Below are 22,052 nucleotides of genomic sequence, written 5' to 3'. Positions count from 1 at the left end.
TTCAGAAAGTACACAATTTAGAAACTAATGGACACTGAAGTTTTAAGGATTGGATTGTTGTAACTCAGGGTTGCCTAAGAAAATAATACATCCATTACCCAAGATGCAACCTTTGCTCCTGGAAGTGTAGGTTCTGCTACGGGGTGATGAGAAGGTCCATATCCTTCACTTCAGTTGAAGCTTTATTCTGGGAGCAGACATGTGAGATAATCTTTCTCAAATGGCCAAGAGCCGTAAAAGAGAGGGGTGTGAAGTTGTCCCTGGCACAGAAGTACTAAGGAAACCCAGTGCCTTGTTCAAGGTGGAGCGGCAGCAAGTCACAGGAGGCTTGTCATGACGCTGGCATATTCCTGGACACTGCTGGCCCAGACATTGCCCAGGCTCTCCTTGCCCTATGCCATGTCCGAATATTGTCCAGATTCTCAAAGTCAATCCAAAAATAGACTTGAAATTCTTCTCTCATGAGAATCTGGTCATGATTTAAATGTAGTTAGAATTCTAGTTGCAAAGAATTTAAGTTGAAAGCTGGAACTCTTACCTTTAATACTTTGTATGCCTAAAACAATGGTTGGTTGGGTGATTAGAGAGAATTAATGGCAGGATTTAGGAGGAAAAGGAAAATTTACAGGACTGTTGGAGTTGAAAGACTATTTAGAAAATTAAAGAAGCAAATCCAGTCTGAATTAACACTTCATGGCTCGTTTATTGATCAAAGAGAATTTATTCACAGAGTTTTTCAAATACAAACAAAAAAAAATAGCACTTTAAAATTTTTTAATACAAAATGAATATTGAAATAAATGTGGTACAGCACAGTACAATAATGAACAAAAGAAAGCAAGATCTAATGAATGGAAAATGTCTCTCATTACTCTCACTCCTTCAACTGAATTCTCTCCTACAGTGGATAGGAAGTTGCCTCTTTACTTCATAAGAATATCATAGCAGAAGCTACTCAAAGAGATCTTGAATATTTTTGAATAATATTGAAATACAAAGGCTTAACTCTATATGTCTGCATATGCAGGATATACAAAATACTGATAGAGTGGCTTATTGGTCCATTTATTAGGTTTAATGTATGCTTTATAAAGTGATAATACTGTATTTTAAGTGTACATTAAAAAGAAAACAGAGGAGTAATGCATTGCTGAACCTCCCATACAATCTGTGCAACAATGTCTATGTTTGTGTGTGGGCATGTGTGTGGATGCGCATGACTCGACTCTATGTGCTTTCAGAAGTGCCATGACCTACAGGGAACATCTGTGGGTTACCCTGCTTCCCAACATAATACTGTTTCTACTAGCCCTTTTAATTTTCTGAGTCCTCGTCTTTAAAAAAAAAAAACAACAAAGCTTTTGTTTGCATATATAGGTTTGTTCTGTGTGTGTATGTGATCTACATTAACAATACTCTGTGGAATAGAAATACTCAACACCCTGCAATATTTTTAGCCTTTGGTCCATTTTTCTCTATTTTTCCATGTTCGCTATTTCTTTTGTAAATCTTGCATAACCCTCTGACATTACATAATGTTTATCATACCACTGGGTTTCATTTCATTTGCACTGTATGGATTAGAGAACCACTATTCCACCTTTTAAAGTAGCTGGATGTTCGTTCTCTCCAGACCCCTTCGGTTTATCTTCTCCTCTGTTTACTCTTGGTGGCTCCATCTCAGTATGGGTACTGCTTCTGTTTCTTGCCTGAGAAGCAAGCCAGCCATGTGCACAGCAGCATGGCGGTGGCAGCACCTGCTCCCGTGCAATAGTAGGCCCAGCCAATCTCACACTTACCTAGGGACACAGGAGAGGGAGAGAAAACAGGCACAGATCAGGATGAATTTTCCAGATGCTCTATTATTTCTCCCAATGTGTATGAACCTGGTGTACTGAAGTAAAACTGAAATACCCATTAAAAAATGTGGCATACTCACCCAAATGGAATGATAACAAGTGCTAAAAGCTATCTCAAGACTAAAGAAAGCCATAATGGTTGTGTGCATTTCAAAAGGACCTCCCCCAGCTACCCTCCTGCTAGCTAAGAAGATACAAGATAGAGGCCTATTCTCTTCCACCAATGCCCACTCTTTTGGCTGAAGAAAAGGAGGAATGATAGCAATCAGGATAGAAGAGATGAAAGTACTAGTCCGAATTTAAATCATCCAAATTCATATGCACAATGAAAAAAAATCAAAATATAGATACAGTCTTTCTGCAAAGGGGCCACTCTGTGGAGGAGATCCATTTGAAGGATGATGTGGAAATGAATACTGCTATTTATATAAAGTTGCCAAATGACTTACATTCTACCTTTTGAATTGAAGAACAAAAACTCCCAGATTCTTCTGGGATCAATACTCCTCTTTAAATTAAAATGTCATCATATGTTCTCATAGAACATAATGAAAAGTGTTCAAATGAGCCCTGACCAGAGTTGGATTAGTACTACTGGTAATAATAGCACACCCACAATTCTAAAAATATAATTAGTAAAAGAAAACAGAAGTAGCTATTTTAATTTCAGAGAGAGCAGACTTCAAAGCAAAAAAAGTTATCAGGCACAAAGATGGGCATTACATAATGATAAGGGAGTGAATTTTTCAAGAAGACAAAATAATCCGTAATGTGTGTGTGCCTATCAACAAAGCATCAAATTACATGACACAAAACCTGATAGGAGAAACAGATAAACCCATTATCATAGTTGGAGACTTCAACACCATTCTATTGGAAACTGACAGATCCAGCAGGCAGAAAATAATCTGGAAGGACATAGTTGATATCAATCAACTGAATTGATTGACATCTAGAGTACTTCAACCAACAATAGTAGAATACACATTCTTCTCAAGGCCACATGGAAAATGCAGCAAAATTCTGGGTCTTATATAATACACACTTTAAAAACATTTAAAAGAATAGGAATCAACATTATCTATTCTTAGCCTACAATGTAATTAAACTAGAAACCAGTGACAGAAAGATCACTGGAAAATACGAAAATTTGTGGTGATTAAACAACACACTTCTAAACAACACAGGGCCAAAGAAGAAATCTCAAACAAAATTTAAAATAGTTTGAACTAAATGAAAATGAAAACACAACTTATCAAAATTTTACACAGCAATGGAAATGGTGCTTAGAGGGAAATGAATAGCATCAAATTATATATTAGAAAAGAAGAAAGATCTATAATCAATAATATAAGATTCTGCTTTAGAAAACTAAAAAAGAAGAACATATTAAACTCAATGTAAGCAGAAGAAAATAAATGAGTTAGAGCAGAAATCATTAACATTCTATGAGACCATCATTGCCCTAACACCAAAATCAGATAAAAATATTACAAGAAAACTACAAACCAGTATTTCTCATGAACAGAGATACAAAAATTCACAACAAGCTATCGCAAATTGAATCCAACAATGTATAAAAAGAAACACACAACCAAGTATAATTTATCCCAAATATACAAGACTAGTTCAGCATTCAAAAGTCAATTAATATACTGAGGTGCCTAGGTGGCTCAGTTGGTTAAGTGTCTGACTCTTCATTTTGACTCAGTTTATGATTTTGGGGTTGTGGGATCAAGCCCCACATCAGGAATCCATGCTTGGTGAGGCATCTGCTTGAGATTCTCTCTCTCCTGCCCCCCCCCCTTCTGCTTGCTCTCTCTCTAAAATAGGTAAATGAATCTTTTTTAAAAAGTTAATTAATATAATGTATCACATCAAAACACTAAAAGAAAAAAATCACAAGGTCATATTGATAGATGAAAAAAAGGGATTTAACAAAATCCAACATCCATTCATGATTTGAAAAAATCATACATTCATGATTAAAAAATCTCAGTGAACTAGGAATAGAGGGAAATTTTCTCAACTTGTCAAAGAATATCTAAAAACATTTACAGCTAATGTCATACTTCATGGTGATAAACTTAAAGCTTTTATTTTCAGATTAATTTCCATTAGTACCTGTAAGACATTCAGGAGAATTTCGAGTGATTGCCATTTCAATGATGTTGATGAAACTGCTTAGATATGGTTAACATTAAACTTCAATAAGAAAGTCCCATAATTTATTAATATCTTCAGGGTAAACGAGATGGCAGAGGGAGACTGCTCCATTGTACTGTGTTGTGCCTTTCTCACAAAGCAAGGATGTTCCCTCTCACCACTCCTTTGCAACATTTTACTGAAGGCTGTTGCTAATGCAATAGGGCAGGAAAAGGAAATACAAGGTATACAGATTGGGAAGGAAGAAATAAAACTGTCTTTGCAGATGGCATGATTGTCTATATAGAAAATGTGAAAGAATCCACAAAACAACAACAACAACAACAACAACAACAACAAAACAAAACAAACAAAAAAACCACTCCTGGAACTAATAAGCAATTATAGAAAGGCTGTAGGACATAAGGATAATATACAAAAGTCAATCACTTCCTATATACCAGTAATGAACAAGTAGAATTTGGAATTCAAAAGATAATGCCATTTATATTAGCACCCCCCAAAATGAGATAATTAGGTATGAATCTAACAAAATATGTACAATTAGGTATAAATCTAATAAAATACATACAATATATGAGAAAATCTACAAAACTCTGATGAACAAAAATCAAAGAATTAGATAAATGGAGAAATATTCCATGTTCACAAATAGGAAGACCTGATAGTATCAAGATGCCAGTCCCTCCCAATTTGACCTATAGATTTGGTGCAATTCTATTCAAAATCTCAGAAAGTTATTTTGCAGATATTGACAAACTGATTCTAAAATTGTATAAACTGTATAAAGAGAGGCAAAACCCTCAGGATAGCCAACATAATACTGAACAAAATTCAATACAGTTGGAGAACTGATACTACTCAACTTCAAGACTTACTCTAAACCTCCAGTAATCAAAACAGGGTAGTACTGGTGAAAGAACAGACACATAGATGAATGGAACAGAATGGATAGGCCAGAAATAGACTCACATAAATATAGTTAACTGATCTTTAACAAAGGAACAGAGGCAATAAAATGAAGCAAAGACAGTCTTTTTAATAAATGGTGCTGGAATATCTGGACATTCACATGCAAAAAAGGAAAAAAAAAAAGGAAATTGGACATAGACTTTACAGCCTTCACAAATATTAACTAAAACTAGGTCATAGACCTAAATGTAATACATAAAACTACAAAACCTCTAAAAGATAACATAACAGAAAACGTAGGTAACCTTGAGTATGGTAATGACTTTCGATATAACACAATCCATAAAAAGCACAATCCATGAAAGAAATAATTGAAGGCTGAACTTCATTAACATTAAAAAAAAATTCTGCGCTGTGAAAAGCAGTGCTAAGAGAATGAGAAGATAAGCTACAGGCTGGGTGAAAATATTTGCAAAAGATATATCTGATAAAGGAATCTCATCCAAAATATACAAAGAACCTTTGAAATTCAACAATAAGAAAACAAACAACCTGATTTTTAAAATGAGCCAAAGATCCTAACAGACACTTTACCAAAGAAGATATACAGATGGCAGATAAACATATGAAAAGATGCTCCCCATATTATATGTCATAAGGGAAGTGCAAATTAAAATGAGATACCACTTCAGACTGATTTGAATGGCCAAAATCTGGAATACTGACACCACCAAATGCTGGTGAATATGTGAAACAAGAGGAACTCTTATACGTTGATGGTTGTGGAGGCCGAGAAAATTAAGGCCATTCCACCTTAAGTTCAGCATTAGCACAAGTACAGCCATCTCAGGCCCCTGTGAATAAGAGCTGAACTTTACTTTACTTCAGTTAAGCCCCATATTAGAAGGAGAACAGAGCTCAATGCCCGTGGCAGAAAGTCCCATATCAGAATGAGAACAGAGCTTAATGCCCTTGAAAGCCCCATATCAGAATGTAAACAGAACTTGAGGAATTCCTCCCCCCGCTTCTGGAGGTCCCCCAGACCAGCCCATAAAACTCAGCTAGAACCCACCTCGGGGTCCAAGTCCCTGCTCCGCTGTGTCGGGTATACTTGGACCCAAGCTCGAGCTTGTTAACAAACCCTCGTGTACTTGCATCGGGGTCGGCTCCTCGGTGGTTTCTCGGATTTGCAATCTTGGGCACAACAGTGTTAAGGATGCAAAATGGTACATTCAGTAATCGCACTCCTTGGTATTTACCCAAAGGAGCTGAAAACTTAAATCCACAAAAAATCTGCATATGGATGTTTTTAGCAGCTTTATCCAAAATTGCCCAAGCTTTAGAGCAACCAAGATGCCTTTCAGAGCCAGGACTCAAACTTGGGTTCTGTGTTCAAGAATAAGAAGTCATTGACCCAGAATATCCTATTTGAATGAACAAAATAGTTTCCTGCATTCATTAATCCTCCCTTCCTCAATTTTTTTACAGCATTCAAATTATTCTTTTTGTGTGCACAGTATGGAAGGCCTCTATATCTTTCATCGAACATTGTCTTTTCTGCTCTAATTTTAATCCCTCTTTTAGCCAGTTTTAGGATATTATCAGAAAATGCTTTAACAATATTTTTCCTTCCTTTTTTGCTATCATTTATACATTACAGTAGATATAAACACATAGATTTCAGTCATGCAACGCATAAGCCATAGATTGAAAACTATATCATTTTTTAAACAAGTCAGTCATTTTATCTTGTTCATTAGTAACTTTTCTCTTGAAAAATACAACGACTGTTAAATGTAGCATGCAATTTGACTTCATATCTTCTCTGAGGTTTACTGGAGGGGTAGTCAGCATGCAGCCCATGTACAGATAAAAGGTGAGATCAGGCAAAGCTAAGTGAGTCATTGGCTTGTGGTCATTATAAAGCAATAGCAGCAGGATTAAATCAAGAGTACACTACCCAGGGACATAGAAAATAGGCTATGTGCAGTCTTCACCCTAGGTGTCATCCTTGATTTCTCTCTCTCCATATCTAATAACAATTTAAAAACAGCAAACACGTATTGATTACTACTTGATCTGAACTGTTAGAAGAGCTTTACAGGGAGTAAATGTTAATGCATTTAATCCTCATAAGAACATGATGTGATAGGTACATTCAGATGGGAAAACTAAAGCCAAGAAAAATGCAATAATCTGCTCAAAGACTCATCCTTAGTAAGTGGCAAGTCCTTTGCCCCTCTCCAAGATTTATCTTCTGTGCTACTGCTCCTCAGATGCCTGCAGCACCCTCATGAAATCTCATCTGCCATCACTGCTTTCCTGTCTCCCTGTTTCTGCTTATGCTATCACCAACAGCAAAGCAGACAGCTACCTTCTTAAAGATAAATCTTAAGGCACTGCCTTACTTAAACTTTTCAAATGAATTGTCAAACACCCAATCTCCTTCCAATGGCCTATCAGGCCTTGAATGATGATATCTGCCTACTTTTCAAAACTCATGACTGACTTCCCTCTTGTCCACTTTCAGACATATTGTCTGCCTTCTCTAGACCTCATGAGGCTTGTTGCTGGCTTGGGTGCTTCATGTTCATTATTCTTTCTACTCAGAAAGTTCTACTCCAGATCATTAGACAGCTGGCTCCTTCTGAAATGGCAGCTCTGTAAAGATATGTCCCAGCCCCCACCTACTTCATCAAAGTCACACTATTTCTCTACCTCACTTTATTGCTTTTGCAGCACCTACCATGGTTTGTAAATTGTGTGTGTGTGTGTGTGTGTGTGTGTGTGTGTGTGTGTGTGTTTAACTTCAGTCTCTTCCACTAGAATGAAAATTTCAATTAGGGGAGACATTTGCATGTTTTCTTCTCTACTCTACCCCTACAAAAGTGCCTGTCTCATAGCAGGTACTCACTAAATAAACGCTGAATGAAAGGCAAGGAAAAGGAGGAACAGAAAGAAAGGAAACAAAGTAGGCAAATAGCTAGTCCCTGGAAAACAGAGTAAATCTGGAATTTTATTATATAGATAACTCTAGTCCTGTTTTGACACAGAACTTTCAGAGAGAAGTTCCCAAACCAACTTTATAGCATTTACAGAGTGTGTTAAATTTAACAGGTTAATAGATCCTGAAAGATTACATCTCCACGGCAGGGTAGGTCTCACTGGCACAGTGACCTCCATCAAAACAGACTCAGGAAGTATTTTTTCAAGAGTAACAGAGTCCCGTTCATGGACCAAATTTTCTGGTAACCATCTACAAATGTGGCTGGAGAATAATCTCCATTTTTAATTATTCTTTAGCTGGATTAAATAAATCTAGGAGGGAGAATTAATAGGTCGCAAAGAGATGGCAAGAGGTTTAGAACCTTTCAAGAAGCCAGCAAAATTTGTGGGCTATCCATTCAGCCTGGGGCTCATAACATGGAACACGATTGTTCATTAATAACAAGGTATTGACCTACACACAGTTCTGTGACCTAACAGGAAGAGCAGAGTACATAATTCTTTATTAATTATTGACACTTATTCAAGAAAAAGTAACTGGTGAGGGCAATTATTTGAAAATAGTCCATGTGACAGTGGCCATGTATACTAAATAAAGATGAAAAGAAGTTACTAAATAATTGACCACTGAGGACCCAGGAGAGAGAGAGAGAGAGAGAGAGAGAGAGAGTGTGTGTGTGTATTTTTTTTGCCTCCAGGGAAGTCAACAGAAAATAGGGGTTCTTAACTGGCAAAGCTGGGAGCAGACCATATAGATATTCTATCTAATTCCTTTATACCCCTTAGGCGATCCTGAGTTCTCACCCTTAGCTTCTGATCGTGCTCTTCTCCTAACAGCTTACCCTTGCGACCCTCTGCAGAGGACCCATGAGAGTGGAGCCACATTGCCCCAACTCTCAGAGAGCTTAAGGGCCCTTGGTGTGGCCAACAGCCACTATACAGAAGTATGAAAGCCGGCTTTCTCACCTCCAGGGGAGACAGACTGTCTGGTGGAATGAATGTTCCAGAGCCCCAGTGAGTTCAGACTGAGGCCGGGACCTCACCTCGAATTGTACCCTTCACATTTACTCTTTTACTACTTTACTTCCCATTTCCTTACTGGTTTCTTGAATATGAATCCTCATCTAAGGATCTGTTCTGGGGAACCTGATTTAAGACAAGAGCAAGGGAACAAAATCTTTCTTGCTTTATCTTTTTCCTAATAAAGGTCTGTGAGGTCTTCGTTGTTAGAGGTTTAACCACCCCACCCACCTACCCACCCCACCCAGGCCCTGTCATCACTGAAAGACCCACAGAACAGAGCCTTGAGTGAGGTGGGACACAAAGACAAAAGAAAAACATTTACATGTCCTTACTACTTATAACTTGGCAAAGTCCTTGAAACAGGGAAAGTGACCTTCCTCTGGGAGCTCAGCTGCCTCAATGTTAATACTTTGCTAGGGGCAAAAGGCAAACTTAGCTTAAATTCTTCCAACCCTCCAGGATCCAGGGACTCTCCTTAAACACATAAAAATTTCTTTGGAAACTTCCTTTATCTCTACCCCTCAAGATATATGTTGGCAATCATCCCCCAAGCATACCCCATTGATATACATCTGAAGGGTTTTGTGACTGGGGTTTTACTAAACAGTAATAAATGATCTTTTCCTAACAATAGCTAGCCTTCTCAAGGTCCTGGAAACGTTGCCTCCAAAATTCCTTACAGACTTACACTATCCCTAACACACTATCCACTTGAAAGTAAATAATCGGCCACTCACAACCCCAGGGCAGCTCTTTCTGCCCACGGATCCTATCCCTGTGCTTTAATAAAAACACCTTTTCCCACTGAAGATGTCTCAAGAATTCTTTCTTTCTTTTTTTAAAAAAGATTTTATTTATTTATTCATGAGAGACAGAGAGAGAGAGAGAGAGAGAGAGAGAGGCAGAGACACAGGCAGAGGGAGAAGCAGGCTCCATGCAGGGAGCCCGATGTGGGACTCAATCCCTGGACTCCAGGATCAAGCCCTGGGCCAAAGGTGGCAAATCCAACTCCATGTCTTGGTAAGTATGTGTGTATTATTTCTAATAATTGTTTCTGGAGCCCTTCTTGTTTGTGTCATAAAACATATAGTCAACTCATCAAACCAGCTATTTATCAGATGAAAACAGAAAGGAGGCTAAATGAAGTTATTTTAAAAGTGTGCCATAAGAAAAGAAAATGTTTGAGGATATCAATTGCCACTAATTACTCATACATGCAAATTTATGTACATAATCTATATATTTTGTGATTTAAATCCAGCAATGGGTTCAGATCCAAAATAAGCAACTAATGTTCAGTGTGATTTATGAAAAAATCTTCTATTTCAGATATGAAGACTTCCACTTAGTAATTCATAAAATACAGAATCATTAAATCAATATGGACTTATCCTGGTATTTAGATTTTTTATTTATATTTTTTAGAAATATACCTAGCCCATCAAATGACCCTCAAAAGAATATACAAAAAAGCACACACACACACACACACACACACACAAATATCTTTTGAGAAGCAGGAGATGGTGAATATCAAATATCAAGATGATATTGGTAAGATCAAGATGTGTCAATAGGATTTAGGCAAAACTACAGGAACATTAAGTCTGACTCTTGATTCCCTTTCTCCCATTCTTCCTTTCTCCCTCATTTCGCTCATTGATTCAACAAATATTTATTAAGTGTCTATTTTGACTAGGAATTGTTGGGCTGGCGAGACTGGGGACCTCAAAACGGCGGACCCCAGGCCAGCAACCTCCCAATAATGCCGCCTTGCAGCCCTACCCCTATCTTCCCACAGAAAACTCTTTATAGACTCCCCTGCGGTTTTCCTGGCCCGCGACTCCCGCTCTCTCCCTCCCCTGTGGGCCGTGGAACCTCGCCCACGAGCGCGGCCCATTAAAAGCCTGTTTTGACCAACTTTTGCCTTGACTCTCTATTCCATTTCACTACCGATCGGATTAAACCTGACAGGAATCACTGGGTGCTGGGGATTTTGTTGCAAACAAGATAAAAGCAGTCCCTGCTATCAAGGAGTTCTGTCTAGTCAAGGAAGTACTAAACAATAATTATGCAGATAATTATATAATGATAATCAAGGCATGTGCTTTTAAGAAAAAAAATTTCAGGATGCCAAGACAGCAAATCACAAGGGATCTTTAGAGTGTGGTCAGTGAAATCGAACCTTAAATTAGAAATGAAATATATATTGAGACTGGAAAAAGAGCAGGCGCCAGCCAAGTAGAAATGGGAGAGGGCAGAGAAGAGTGTACCTGCACTTGGGGACTGAGAAATGGAGAAATATGGGCAAATTTAGCTCTTGTTCAAGTATTGCTCAAGAAAGAAATAATGCCACTTGGGGTGTAAGCAAGAGATGGGGCTGGGTATGAACATCTCCAGAGTTTGATCTCTCCAGAATTTTCACCTGTACCAGTAGATAGAAATGTAAGCTGTGGAGGCCGAGAAAATTGAGGCCATTCCACTTTAAGTTCAGCGTTAGCACACGTCCAGCCATCCCAGGCCCCTGCGAAGAAGAGCTGAAATTTACATTACTTCAGTTACAGGAAAAAAACAAAAGTTTACAGCTTAATGTCCTAGAAAGCCCCACAATAGAATAAAAACTGAGCCCAAGCCAAGGGCAGGAAGCCCCGATTAGAATGAGAACAGAGCTCCATGGCCTTGAAGGCCCCATATCAAAATGTAAACAGAACTTGAGGAATTGCTCCAGCCCTTCTGGAGGTCCCCAGACCAGCCCTTAAAACTAAGCTAAAACCCACCTCGGGGTCCAAGTCCCTGCTCCGCTGTGTCGGGTGTACTTGGACCCAAGCTCGAGCTTGTAAATCAACCCTCGTGTGTTTGCATCGGGGTCGGCTCCTTGGTGGTTTCTCGGATTCGCAATCTTGGGCACAACAAAGCTACTCAACATTTGTCAATAAATCCTGAGCACCCACTGTATGTGTTGCAATGTTACAGGAGCCAGAGACTCAGCAGTAAACAAGACAGGGTCGTTGGTCTAACAAGGTTTATGTTCTAGTAAGACTGATTCTCAAGTCACTCACATCACTTGCTTTATTTTGAAACTATCCCTTGTATATTCTACACATATATTTTGTATAAGTTCAGTTGGATGAAATTGACCAGATACAGAGGGATTTTTTTTTCATGAAACATAAATATAAACACAAAATATCTAGAGTTCATGAGAGTTCTGAGATTTTCCAGCTTGCACTCTGGACACACTGTACCTTGAATTTCTCCAGAGGAAAAAGAAAAGTAGATATTTTTTCCTCTTTGAGCATGATTTCATTGTTAAAACCCCCATGCTCAATGTAAGAAATTAGCACCATGTTTTACAATAATAAGAGGAAAAAGTCTTTTTGAGTACAGTAGGCTATCAGGAAAGTTTATATGTTTTAAACAGCATGATAATCCCTGAGTAGTAACAGGACTAAATGAAACCAGGAAATGCAGGACCTTTCTTCCAAGCTCCTCCTCCCTCTCCCCAAGCCGTGGCAATAAATGCTTGTTATGATAATGCAAACAAAAAGCATTTTACTAGAGGGCAAGTTCTGTCTGTGATCCTTTCAGGAAATTAGAGAAGCAAATCTGTTTAAACTCTCCCTTTTGCTCTGTGTAATGCTCCATCAGACAGGACTCCAAGCTTGCTTGGTTGGCAAATTGCTGCTTTCAACAATGGGGAATACTATTCTTGACAGATAGAACAGAGGTTAATGGGCAGAAGGCAGCAAACCACAGCCACCTGCTAAGTCAATAGGAAAAGATGCTGTGGCGGCGTTCCAGGGCAGCCCCGAGGAGATGGGGTGCGAGAGGTGTGTCTGGTGTTTTCGGAGAGGCTCAAGTTCATTTCTTTTTGTCCAGCTTTGGTCAGGAATAGAGACAGAAGAAAAAGTAGAAAGAATCCAGCCTCACTGTTAGTTAACAATGGAATTCCAGAGGTCTTTTCATCTTTGGAGGAAATGGCAGTTTAACATCTGCCGCAATAATTGGTGTCATTAACATTACAGAACCTACTATGGGCCACCACGCCTCCTCTACTCTGGTAGCTTGGTGCTCAGTACAATGCCCAGGCCACAGCGGATGATCAATATATGTTCATGGCATGAATGAGTATCAGACACAGTACTTGGGCTGAGAAGAGGAATCTGAAGTTAATAACGAGTGTTAACTCGTCACGTATACAGATTGCGAGCCAGGTGTCATCTCACTTCATCATTTTTGCCTCTGATGCTTTCCAGAAATCAGAGAAGCAAATCTGTATGTATTTTCCCAGAGTTCTTCCCACTGTGAGGATGTAGAAATGGAGTTCCATACAAGGTAAGTAATTTATTTAGTATCTCAGGTAAATGGTGAAGCTTCAACTTGAACTTGGGTCAGACTCTGATCCCAGAACTTTCTCCTGTGCTCAGATAAGGTAGTAGGGTGTTCTACATCAAATGCATTTTCCCCGTTTGTTAGATAGTACTTGTCTTTGTTAGAACTTACACGCCAACAAGAAATATATTTTACTCCTTTGAATTCGTGGGTCTCCTTAGAAGACTCCACGTCCCTGTGTCCACCTTGCACAATTCTAGTTATTAAAGGCCTACCTTTGACTAACTTGGTACCCAATTCCTGAGGTGACAGAACCAAACCAGCACTCTCTGGGCAACCCCATCTCTTCTAGACAATGTGGATAACTGATTCTTCCTCGATGTGAACCTGGCTATGAACATGCCCCAAGCTGTGTGTTTAGACCCTTCTTGGGGTGCTGTCAGTAAGCCCTCAGCAGGCTGGCAGGAGCCATCATGCCATCCTCACCCCTATGCAGAGATGTGGCCACAGTGCCACCCACTGCTTACACTGTTGCTGTAGCACAACACAAAACATGGTAGCTCAGCAGTCCCATCCTCTCACTGATGTGATCTGACACACAACTCCATGTGTGCCTGGCCTTCCTTCCTGGGCTCTGCATGTGAACCCGAGCTCCACCTCTTCCCAGCTTCTTTCTTTCTTTACTGATCACTGCTATGTTCCCAGACTTGTGGCCACAAGGGCCCGAGTTCAGATATAATAAAACCACTGACTGCATTTATCAAAGGAGAATATCTTTCCTCTCTGATATTTTAAAATTTTCACTATGTTAAGATACAAATGCACAGCCCATGTAGAAAAGAAGCAGACATTTTCAATTTCATCCTGTTTGCCATATAAATAATGAGGGCTGGCAGGTGGAAGGATCAGAGGAGAGACAAAGATTTTTGTCCTCTTAAAAACCCGCCCAGAAGTTTGATATGTCTTGCTTCTCTTGAATAAATTCCTTCATGTCTCTTCATATTCAGACCATCTTGTCTGCATACACATTAACAACAACAACAACAAAACTCCCAAAACAATCAAGAACAAAAAGAATCTGTCACAGGACCCATTCCATTTGCTCCTTTGTGAGTGACCCAACAAAGGTGTCACTGGTGAAAAAAGAAACAAGTTTCAAACCTTCCGCCTAAAACATACAAAAGCTTTAATTCAAATGTTTAAAAGAACAAGTGGCTAAAATGATACCTTGTATGACTGAAAAGAGAAGAATGCTCAATCTTGGTTGTGGGGGTAAAAAACGGAGAAATAAAAAGACTGAGGAAGGGCAGCCCGGGTGGCTCAGCGGTTTAGCACCGCCTTCAGCTCAGGGCCTGATCCTGCAGACCCAGGATTGAGTCTCCTGTCGGGCTCCCTGCATGGAGCCTGCTTCTCCCTCTGCCTGTGTCTCTGCCCCTCTCTCTCTGTGTCTCTCATGAATAAATAAATAAAATCTAAAAAAAAAAAAAAAAAAAAAAAAGACTGCAGAAGAAAGTACAGAAAGTATGCCTCTTTCTCAAGCTCCCATACTTGTAGTCCATCTGTTCATCACTCGAAGTATAAACTCACATTGCTTATCAGGGCTGTCCTGTATACAGCTGCAGGGATTTATTTATTTATTTATTTATTTATTTATTTATTTATTTACAGATTTATGCATTTATTTGAGAGAAAGAGAATGAGCAGGAGGGGCAGAGGGAGAGAGAGAGAGAGACAGAGAGAAAATCTCCAGCAGACTCCCCACTGAGCACAGAGCCTGACGTGGGGCTCCATCTCACCACCCTGAGATTATGACCTGAATGGAAACCAAGAGTTGGACAGCGCTACCCAGGCGATCAGGGCCCCAGTTATATATTCTGTGTACCCCATGGGGATGTGCTCTATGGTTTCTGCAAGCAGATCTGGGGCACGCACACACCCTGTTAGTACTTCCCCAAAAATAGATAATGGGGAGGTATGTGTAATGTGAGAATCCCTTAAATCCTAAGCACTGAATGTCCCAAAACATCCTAGCAAGGGGTGGCCATGTTGACACCTCAAATTCCAGAGCAGTACCACAGTGGGTGGGCACTGTGTTTCTCTTCAAGGACTGTGGCTTTTGACTCAAATAGAGTAGGCTGACTGTATCCACCTGTTATCTCCCTCATTCCCAGGTTCAGGATACTGAATAGTAGGACCTGAACTCTCTGGAAATTGAATGATATCTCTTCCCCCAAACACAGAACATGCCTCATTGAATAATGATCTAGCTCTGAGCACTGGAGTCACTTAAACAAAAAAGAGGAGGCAAGAAATGTCTTAACAGATCCTTCTATCTTCTTTGTTTACACTACTTTCTCCACAGAGTTAATCAGGATGTTAATAATCAGAATATAAAATGTAAATAAATAAATAAATAACCGAATCAGAAGCTGAAGGCCCCCCCCCACCAACACACACACACAAAAGATAAAATGCAGACATGTCCATTGGTAAGAACTGAGATACTTAAGCCATGGCATTAGTAAGGATTTTCACCACTATGTGTGTCAAAGGGAATAGGGATTTACTCTCTGAAAAAGATAAGATAGGCATCTACAAAGAGCCCATAACAGCATCATATCTAAGGAGATATGTTATGGGTAAGTTTTATTTCTCCGTTTTTTACCCCCACAACCAAGATTGAGCATTCTTCTCTTTTCAGTCATACAAGGTATCATTTTAGCCACTTGTTCTTTTAAACATTTGAATTAAAGCTTTTGTATCATAAAATAGTATGAAATGTTAAATGAAGGGCCTAGTGTGCAGAATACAGGTGTCCAGGTGAGGAGGAAGTGGAGCACCAACTCCATCTGCTCCAGGACGTACCAGGCCAAGACCAGAGCGGCACTGATGCCTGATGCCTTTTCATCCGCAAAGTGCCTCCAGGCTAGAGGTTGTATATGGTTCGCCATGGGAAACAACACTTCCCACTGAAATCCAGCCGATATACAGATTTTACATGAGCAAAGCATATGCTCCATAAGAAAAACCCACAGAAAGTTTATGTACCATCAAAGTCATCCCTGGCAAGTCAGGCTGTGAGTGCTTGAGACAGAAGGACATGGCAGGAGGACGCAGGGTCAGGAGCAAGGAACTCAGAGGCAGAGCTCAGAGGCAGAGCCTCAAGGGCAGAGGCTTTTCTACATTCGAAGCCTTGTCAAGAACCAGTGCATCACACCTCCGTTGCTGTGTCCTCGTGACTTTATCTTTTCTTCCCTCCTCCTCTTCCCGCCTAGCATATCGCAGCATTACAGATTTTAGAGCAAAGGGACATTAGAGAAGGACCATCTAAGGCAAGGGTTGAAAACCTTTTTCTGGGAAGGGCCAGGTAGTAAATCTTTTAGGTCAAAAGCAGCCAGAGACACCAAGTAAGCACTCAAGCATGCCTGCGTTCCAATAAAAGTTACTGAAAAACAAGCAGGATGGATTTGTCGCGCGGCATGCTCACACCCTTGACATCGGTCATCTCCTGTATTTTGCCAATGAGGATACTGTAGCTCGGGAGACAAAAGTCCCCTTCCCTGGTCTCTTGAATGTGTTTTCTTCAGTAGGAGAGCTTTCTCTTTGTTTAGAATTTAGAATTTCCAGGTTCCAATCTAAAGCAGGGTGCTGATGCTGGGTTATTCTTAACCAAAAATTTAGTCCTGGACTATCTGGGTAATAAGTATGTCCACCACATCATTACCTACCTGTACTTTAAAGTCAAATTCACAAAGCCAAAGCAAATAATTATAACGTTGGGGGAGGGGGGGATACACCAACAATCTCTTTTACCAACCAACCAGTGGAACAGATGTACTTTGTGTCAATATAAATAAATCCTCAGTGTGAAAACAACTCTAAATCTCTAGATAAAAAATGAACAGATAGACAGAATGTTGTGTACCCATTTAATGGAGTATTATTCAGGCCTAAAAAAGGAATGAAATTTGGCCACACACTACAACATGGATGAGCTCTGAAGATATCATGCTAAGTGAAAGAAGGCAGATACAAAAGGACAAATACTGTAGGATTCCATGTATGTGAGGTACTTTGAATAGGCAAATTCATAGAACGGTGGTTACTAGGATCTGGCAGTTAGAGATAATGGAGAGTTATTGTTTACTGGATATAGATGCTGTTTAGGATGATGGAAGAGTTCTGGAAATAGGAAATAGTGATGATGGTTGCACATTGTGAATGTACTTAATGCCATTGAGTTGCACACTTAGAAATGGTTGAAATGATAAATTTTATGTTACATACATTTTGGCACAGTGTAACAAAAAAGGAGCTGTGTTATGTGGAGGTAGAAAACAGAGTAGAGATGGGTTAATCAGAGAAACAATCCTGGAAGATCAAAATAATAGACATTCGGGTGATTTTGCACAGGAAAGGTGGCTTCACTTCCTCTCACACCAAGACTGTCAGGCGTGTTTCCTGATCCTACCACACTGAGCCTGTTTATTGTTTTTCCTGCCCATCAGATCCATTCTGGGTCCTTCCTCTTAACCTCTGCACTGATTCAAGGTCCTGCATCACCCCATCCTGAATTCTGGTAAAAACCATTTAACTGTGAAACAGGTCGCAAATATGCTCTGCCTATGTAGCAGGCCTGTGCCACAAAGGGATGTTAAAGAAAATAACGACCCTGGTGCTTCTAGAAATATAATCGAATTTCAGCTTAAGTGTCATAATATAGGGTAAGTGTATCTGAATTCTTATGATCACACCAATCAAATGGACCTCTGTTCTGCGTCCCGGTAAATAATTTTGTTAAGATAAACATTTGCAAGATTTATACATAAAAAAATGGTTTTCCCTCCGTCCTGCCTGGCCATCTGAGTCTCTTTAGCACAGAGACTTAATTTTATTAATCTTTGTTATTAATCTCTGCTCTTAGCACCAAATCCATCCTGAAAGTTTCACTAGAGATAATGCCATCGTTAAGGTGATAAGGTGCACACATTGGCTCTAGATACACAATGTACACTGGTGGCCTTTGTGATCATGCTGTCAACTGACACAGAATCTGCTCTCCATGTGGGGGGAGGCTGAGGTCACCAGTGGTGTTTATTCAGCATATGGTGACAGAGTATCCTTTAGTTTCTGTCTATCGCTGCTGTTTATAAAGGCCGGAATGACCTGAAATTCAGCTCCTCTGACTCATAAATGGCCCCAAAAGATAGTGTGAAAGGACCTAGACTCTCTCTGATTGCTAGTCTTCAGTGTAGCCTGCAGCTGCGGCCAATTTTCCAGCAAATCCACATGAAGAGTTGCCGCACTCCATTCTGATAGCATTTTATCTGCCCTCCTCTGTTGGTCAGGCTTCCCTTGCCATCAAGCTGCCTCTGAATAGCCTCTCTATATCCAGTTAAATGGAAATGGGCTGCAGCAAGCATGGCTTTGATCTTGGTTCTGCCCTCCATCTAAGAGGTTTTCCTGGATGATCCCTCCTTATGTGTCAGGTGGCTGCTTGGGGACAAGCCTAATCCAATTTGGTCAAGCACAACCTTGAGACTTTCTGGTAAATTACAGCAAATGTTGAAAAAGTGTGAGGGATGGTGTCTGGTAACCACTCTCCTACAACCTCATTTCCAGTTTAGAATGAAAACAAGTCTCAGACCAAATGCTGCTACACATAGAGATGTTCAAGAAACAGTTATCAAAAAGCAGACACAAATCAGGTCATCAGCCTTTTCTGGAAGCTAGTCAAAGCCTAGTTAGCTCTCTATCCTTTAAGTGTTTGGAAATACCACTTTGCATGAGGGAACCACTGGAGCGATGTTTTAGGGCAGGATTTGGTTCCCTTTGGCAACAAACAACCAGAAATCCTCCACATAAATACTGGAAATTGAGCTTTTTAGGGATGATCAAGCCTTGGCTGCCATTCCTAAGGGCAGCAAACACATAGCTGGAATGCTTTAGTGAAGCTGTACCAGTTGTTAAAAATCCTAAAATATGTCCCTCTGGGTACTAGTGGGTAAACATCCACTTCTCCAAGTTCCCCAAGTGTCCTTTCTCTGTCTCTGAGAACTCTAGAGAATGCTTGCCTCATGTTCCAGCAACCAAAGAGTTAGTGCCTGGCAGAGCAGGGTCCCTAGGGAGTCTGCTCTAGTGCTGTGGCCAGGATGTGTTTTAGTTTGGATTGGTTAGAGCCTACGAAAAATTGGCTGCTAGATATTTTTCATATCACTGGGACTTAGAATAATGGCTGTATGCCTGGATGGATGTTTCCATCCCTTCACACAAGGATAGGGGGTATCTTTAACTCTTTGGGTTAATCCACAATCCTGAATGTCTTTAATCTCATTGGTAGAAACCCATTTTTAACATTTATCATGTTAATTAGTAAGATATTAACTCCACCAATAAAAATCCATTTCTGATATTGCTACACTAATAGCAAAGCTTCTGGTTTTGGTTGAGATACGGATAACAGAGCACTGTGCTAGCAGCCCTGAGTATCTGTTCTGGAGGATGCACCTGAGTAGTGACTTCTCCTAGCTGATACACATCTCACTCTTTTTTATCCCAAAGCATTTTCAAACGAATCACAGGCATTATAACAGTGATGTCAAGAACTATCAAGAGTCTGAGATTTTACTCTACTTGCAAGCTAGCAAATTAAACTGCCACAATTTCACAGATGCTAGAAAAGCCAGGAGACTCCCAAGTCAGAGATGGAGGTGTACATCACTCACAGCACAGGAAGCAGCTTGAGCTTCACATTTGCACCCATCCCCTTGCCTCCCACATTGCACGGGGGCTGATGTGGCAAACTCAGTGAGTTTGGGCCACAGTTGAGGAATCCCATGCTTAGGGAACCCCAATTTCTTAAAATAGGCTGCAAACAAATCTGCCCAAATTTTGCCCCAGAGGGAGACATTATCTTCATTACACTAAACAAGAAACAAACTTGTCCTCTGCTCCAGAACGATTCAATACCTTCCAAGGCTGCTCATTATACAAACATCTTTGACAAGATAGTTCAGAACCAAAAGCTCTTGGGACACGCCGAAGAGCTGTCTCCTGATAATGGCACCAATGAAACGGACTAGCAGTCTAAGTGGAAACATATTCAATTCACTAGGAAGGTTGAACACTCATTTTTACAATATGATTTCAAAGTAGAATTGGTATATGGGAGCATCTATTTGCAATAATGCTTACTGTAAGTACGATGTTTCCCCTACAACATCCCTCTGACAAACACCTCCACAGGTAATGAAATCAAGTCAAAAGGGTTCAGTGGCTCTCTAGTTTCCTGGGATGGGATGTGTGTGTGTGTGTGTGTGTGTGTGTGTGTGTGTGTGTGTGTGATATTTGAGGATTGTTTGGCAGGGAAAGTCTAGAGATCAAGTTTCTCAGCTTCCTAATGTCACACTTCCAAATGTGGTTTAGCAGAGATTCTAAGTCTTCAGGTGTCAGGAACGTATTTGAATACTGTATGAAAGCTTTGAATAAATTCTCCAGAAAACAACATGTACACATAGCCATATAAAATTTGCACATAATTTCAGTGGGGTCAGAAATCTCTGAAGCCTATTAATGGACTTTGGACCCTCGAATGATCTGAATATATCAATCCCCAGAACAAGGCTTATTGAAACACTGAACTCATTTACCAGTGTCATCAAAATATCCAGTTGCCAAACCAAAGTAGCTTACTATCCAGATATCATGTAGCTGATATTCTTGGCTATCCAAAACATGACCCCAAATCAGGAAATAAGGAAAAATAAAACTGCCCAGAGCATACAAAAATCAGTACTTCAAAGATATATGGTGCACAGAAATAGAGCTGAACTGTGTTCAGAGAAAACAGGAGAGCACCAGGTGGAGGGGCAGAGGTTGAGAGTATCTTAAGTCAATTCTGCACTGAACACAGAGCCCAGTATAGGGCTCCATCTTGCAACCCTGAGATCAGGACCTGAGCCTAAACCAAGAGTTGGATGCATAACCAACTGAACCACCCAGGTGCCCTGGACTGTATTCCTTGAAAAGCATGATTTAAAGGTGGTTTATTATGATTTAGAAAGCATACAAACCAGATGTGAAGAAATGAGAGAAATCCATGATTAATAACTGCAGTGAATAATTGCTGACAGTGGGACATAAAACTTTCGCAAAACAACAAAAAGCTAGAAAGAACTCAATTTTTTCACTCTTGGTTATTTGGTTATTTAGTGTAAAGTTAAATCATTCTACAAAGGCCCATGACTCTTAGTTATGACTCCATCTGAGTCATGAGACCACAATCGCTAATGATTTTTTTTAAAGACTTTTAAAGACTTTTTTATGTTTCATGTATTCTGGCTAAATGAAGGATTCTGGCTATGATACATCTACATCCTCAAACTGTTTCAACATGATTAAAATAGGAAATATGTTGACCTTTCAGGCAGGAAGGAAGAACTAATGGTTACTGTAGGTCTTCCATGTTTAAAGGGCCTTGCACTCTCATCACATTTAATCCTTTCAACGGGCCTGTGAAATAGGGATTGTCATTCCCTTTTAGAGAAATTCTGAGAGGCCAAACCTGTCCAGAATCAACCAGCTAGAAGAGAGTGAAACTGGGATTGAAACCAGTCCGCGCTTTTCCCATTAACTATTCCTTTGAGGGGGGAAATTCATTACTCTGGAATAATCCATTCACATGGAATTTCATGAAAAGATCTCATAAATTAGTTTTGCTCTACAAATTCTCTACATTAATTAGTTTTTGTCAAC

At 39.9% G+C, this 22,052-nt stretch overlaps 1 protein-coding gene across 3 annotated transcripts in view; it reads right to left on the bottom strand.

Annotated features, from left to right (window-relative positions):
* Positions 1 to 683: 683 nt before the first annotated feature.
* Positions 684 to 22,052, bottom strand: part of LHFPL6 (LHFPL tetraspan subfamily member 6) — a 239,916-nt gene continuing 218,547 nt past the window's right edge. For all 3 annotated transcript variants that reach the window (XM_038573159.1, XM_038573158.1, XM_038573160.1), the window contains one exon: positions 684 to 1,799. In XM_038573159.1, coding sequence (XP_038429087.1) covers positions 1,681 to 1,799 — 119 coding nt within the window. In that variant the 3' untranslated portion in view covers positions 684 to 1,680. The remainder of the gene's footprint in view (positions 1,800 to 22,052) is intronic.

This window comes from Canis lupus, chromosome 25, assembly GCF_011100685.1.
Source record: "Canis lupus familiaris isolate Mischka breed German Shepherd chromosome 25, alternate assembly UU_Cfam_GSD_1.0, whole genome shotgun sequence".
NCBI classification, from domain to species: domain Eukaryota; kingdom Metazoa; phylum Chordata; class Mammalia; order Carnivora; family Canidae; genus Canis; species Canis lupus.
The sequence above is the reverse complement of the archived record's forward strand: the minus strand, read 5'-3'. Positions and strand labels throughout refer to the sequence as shown.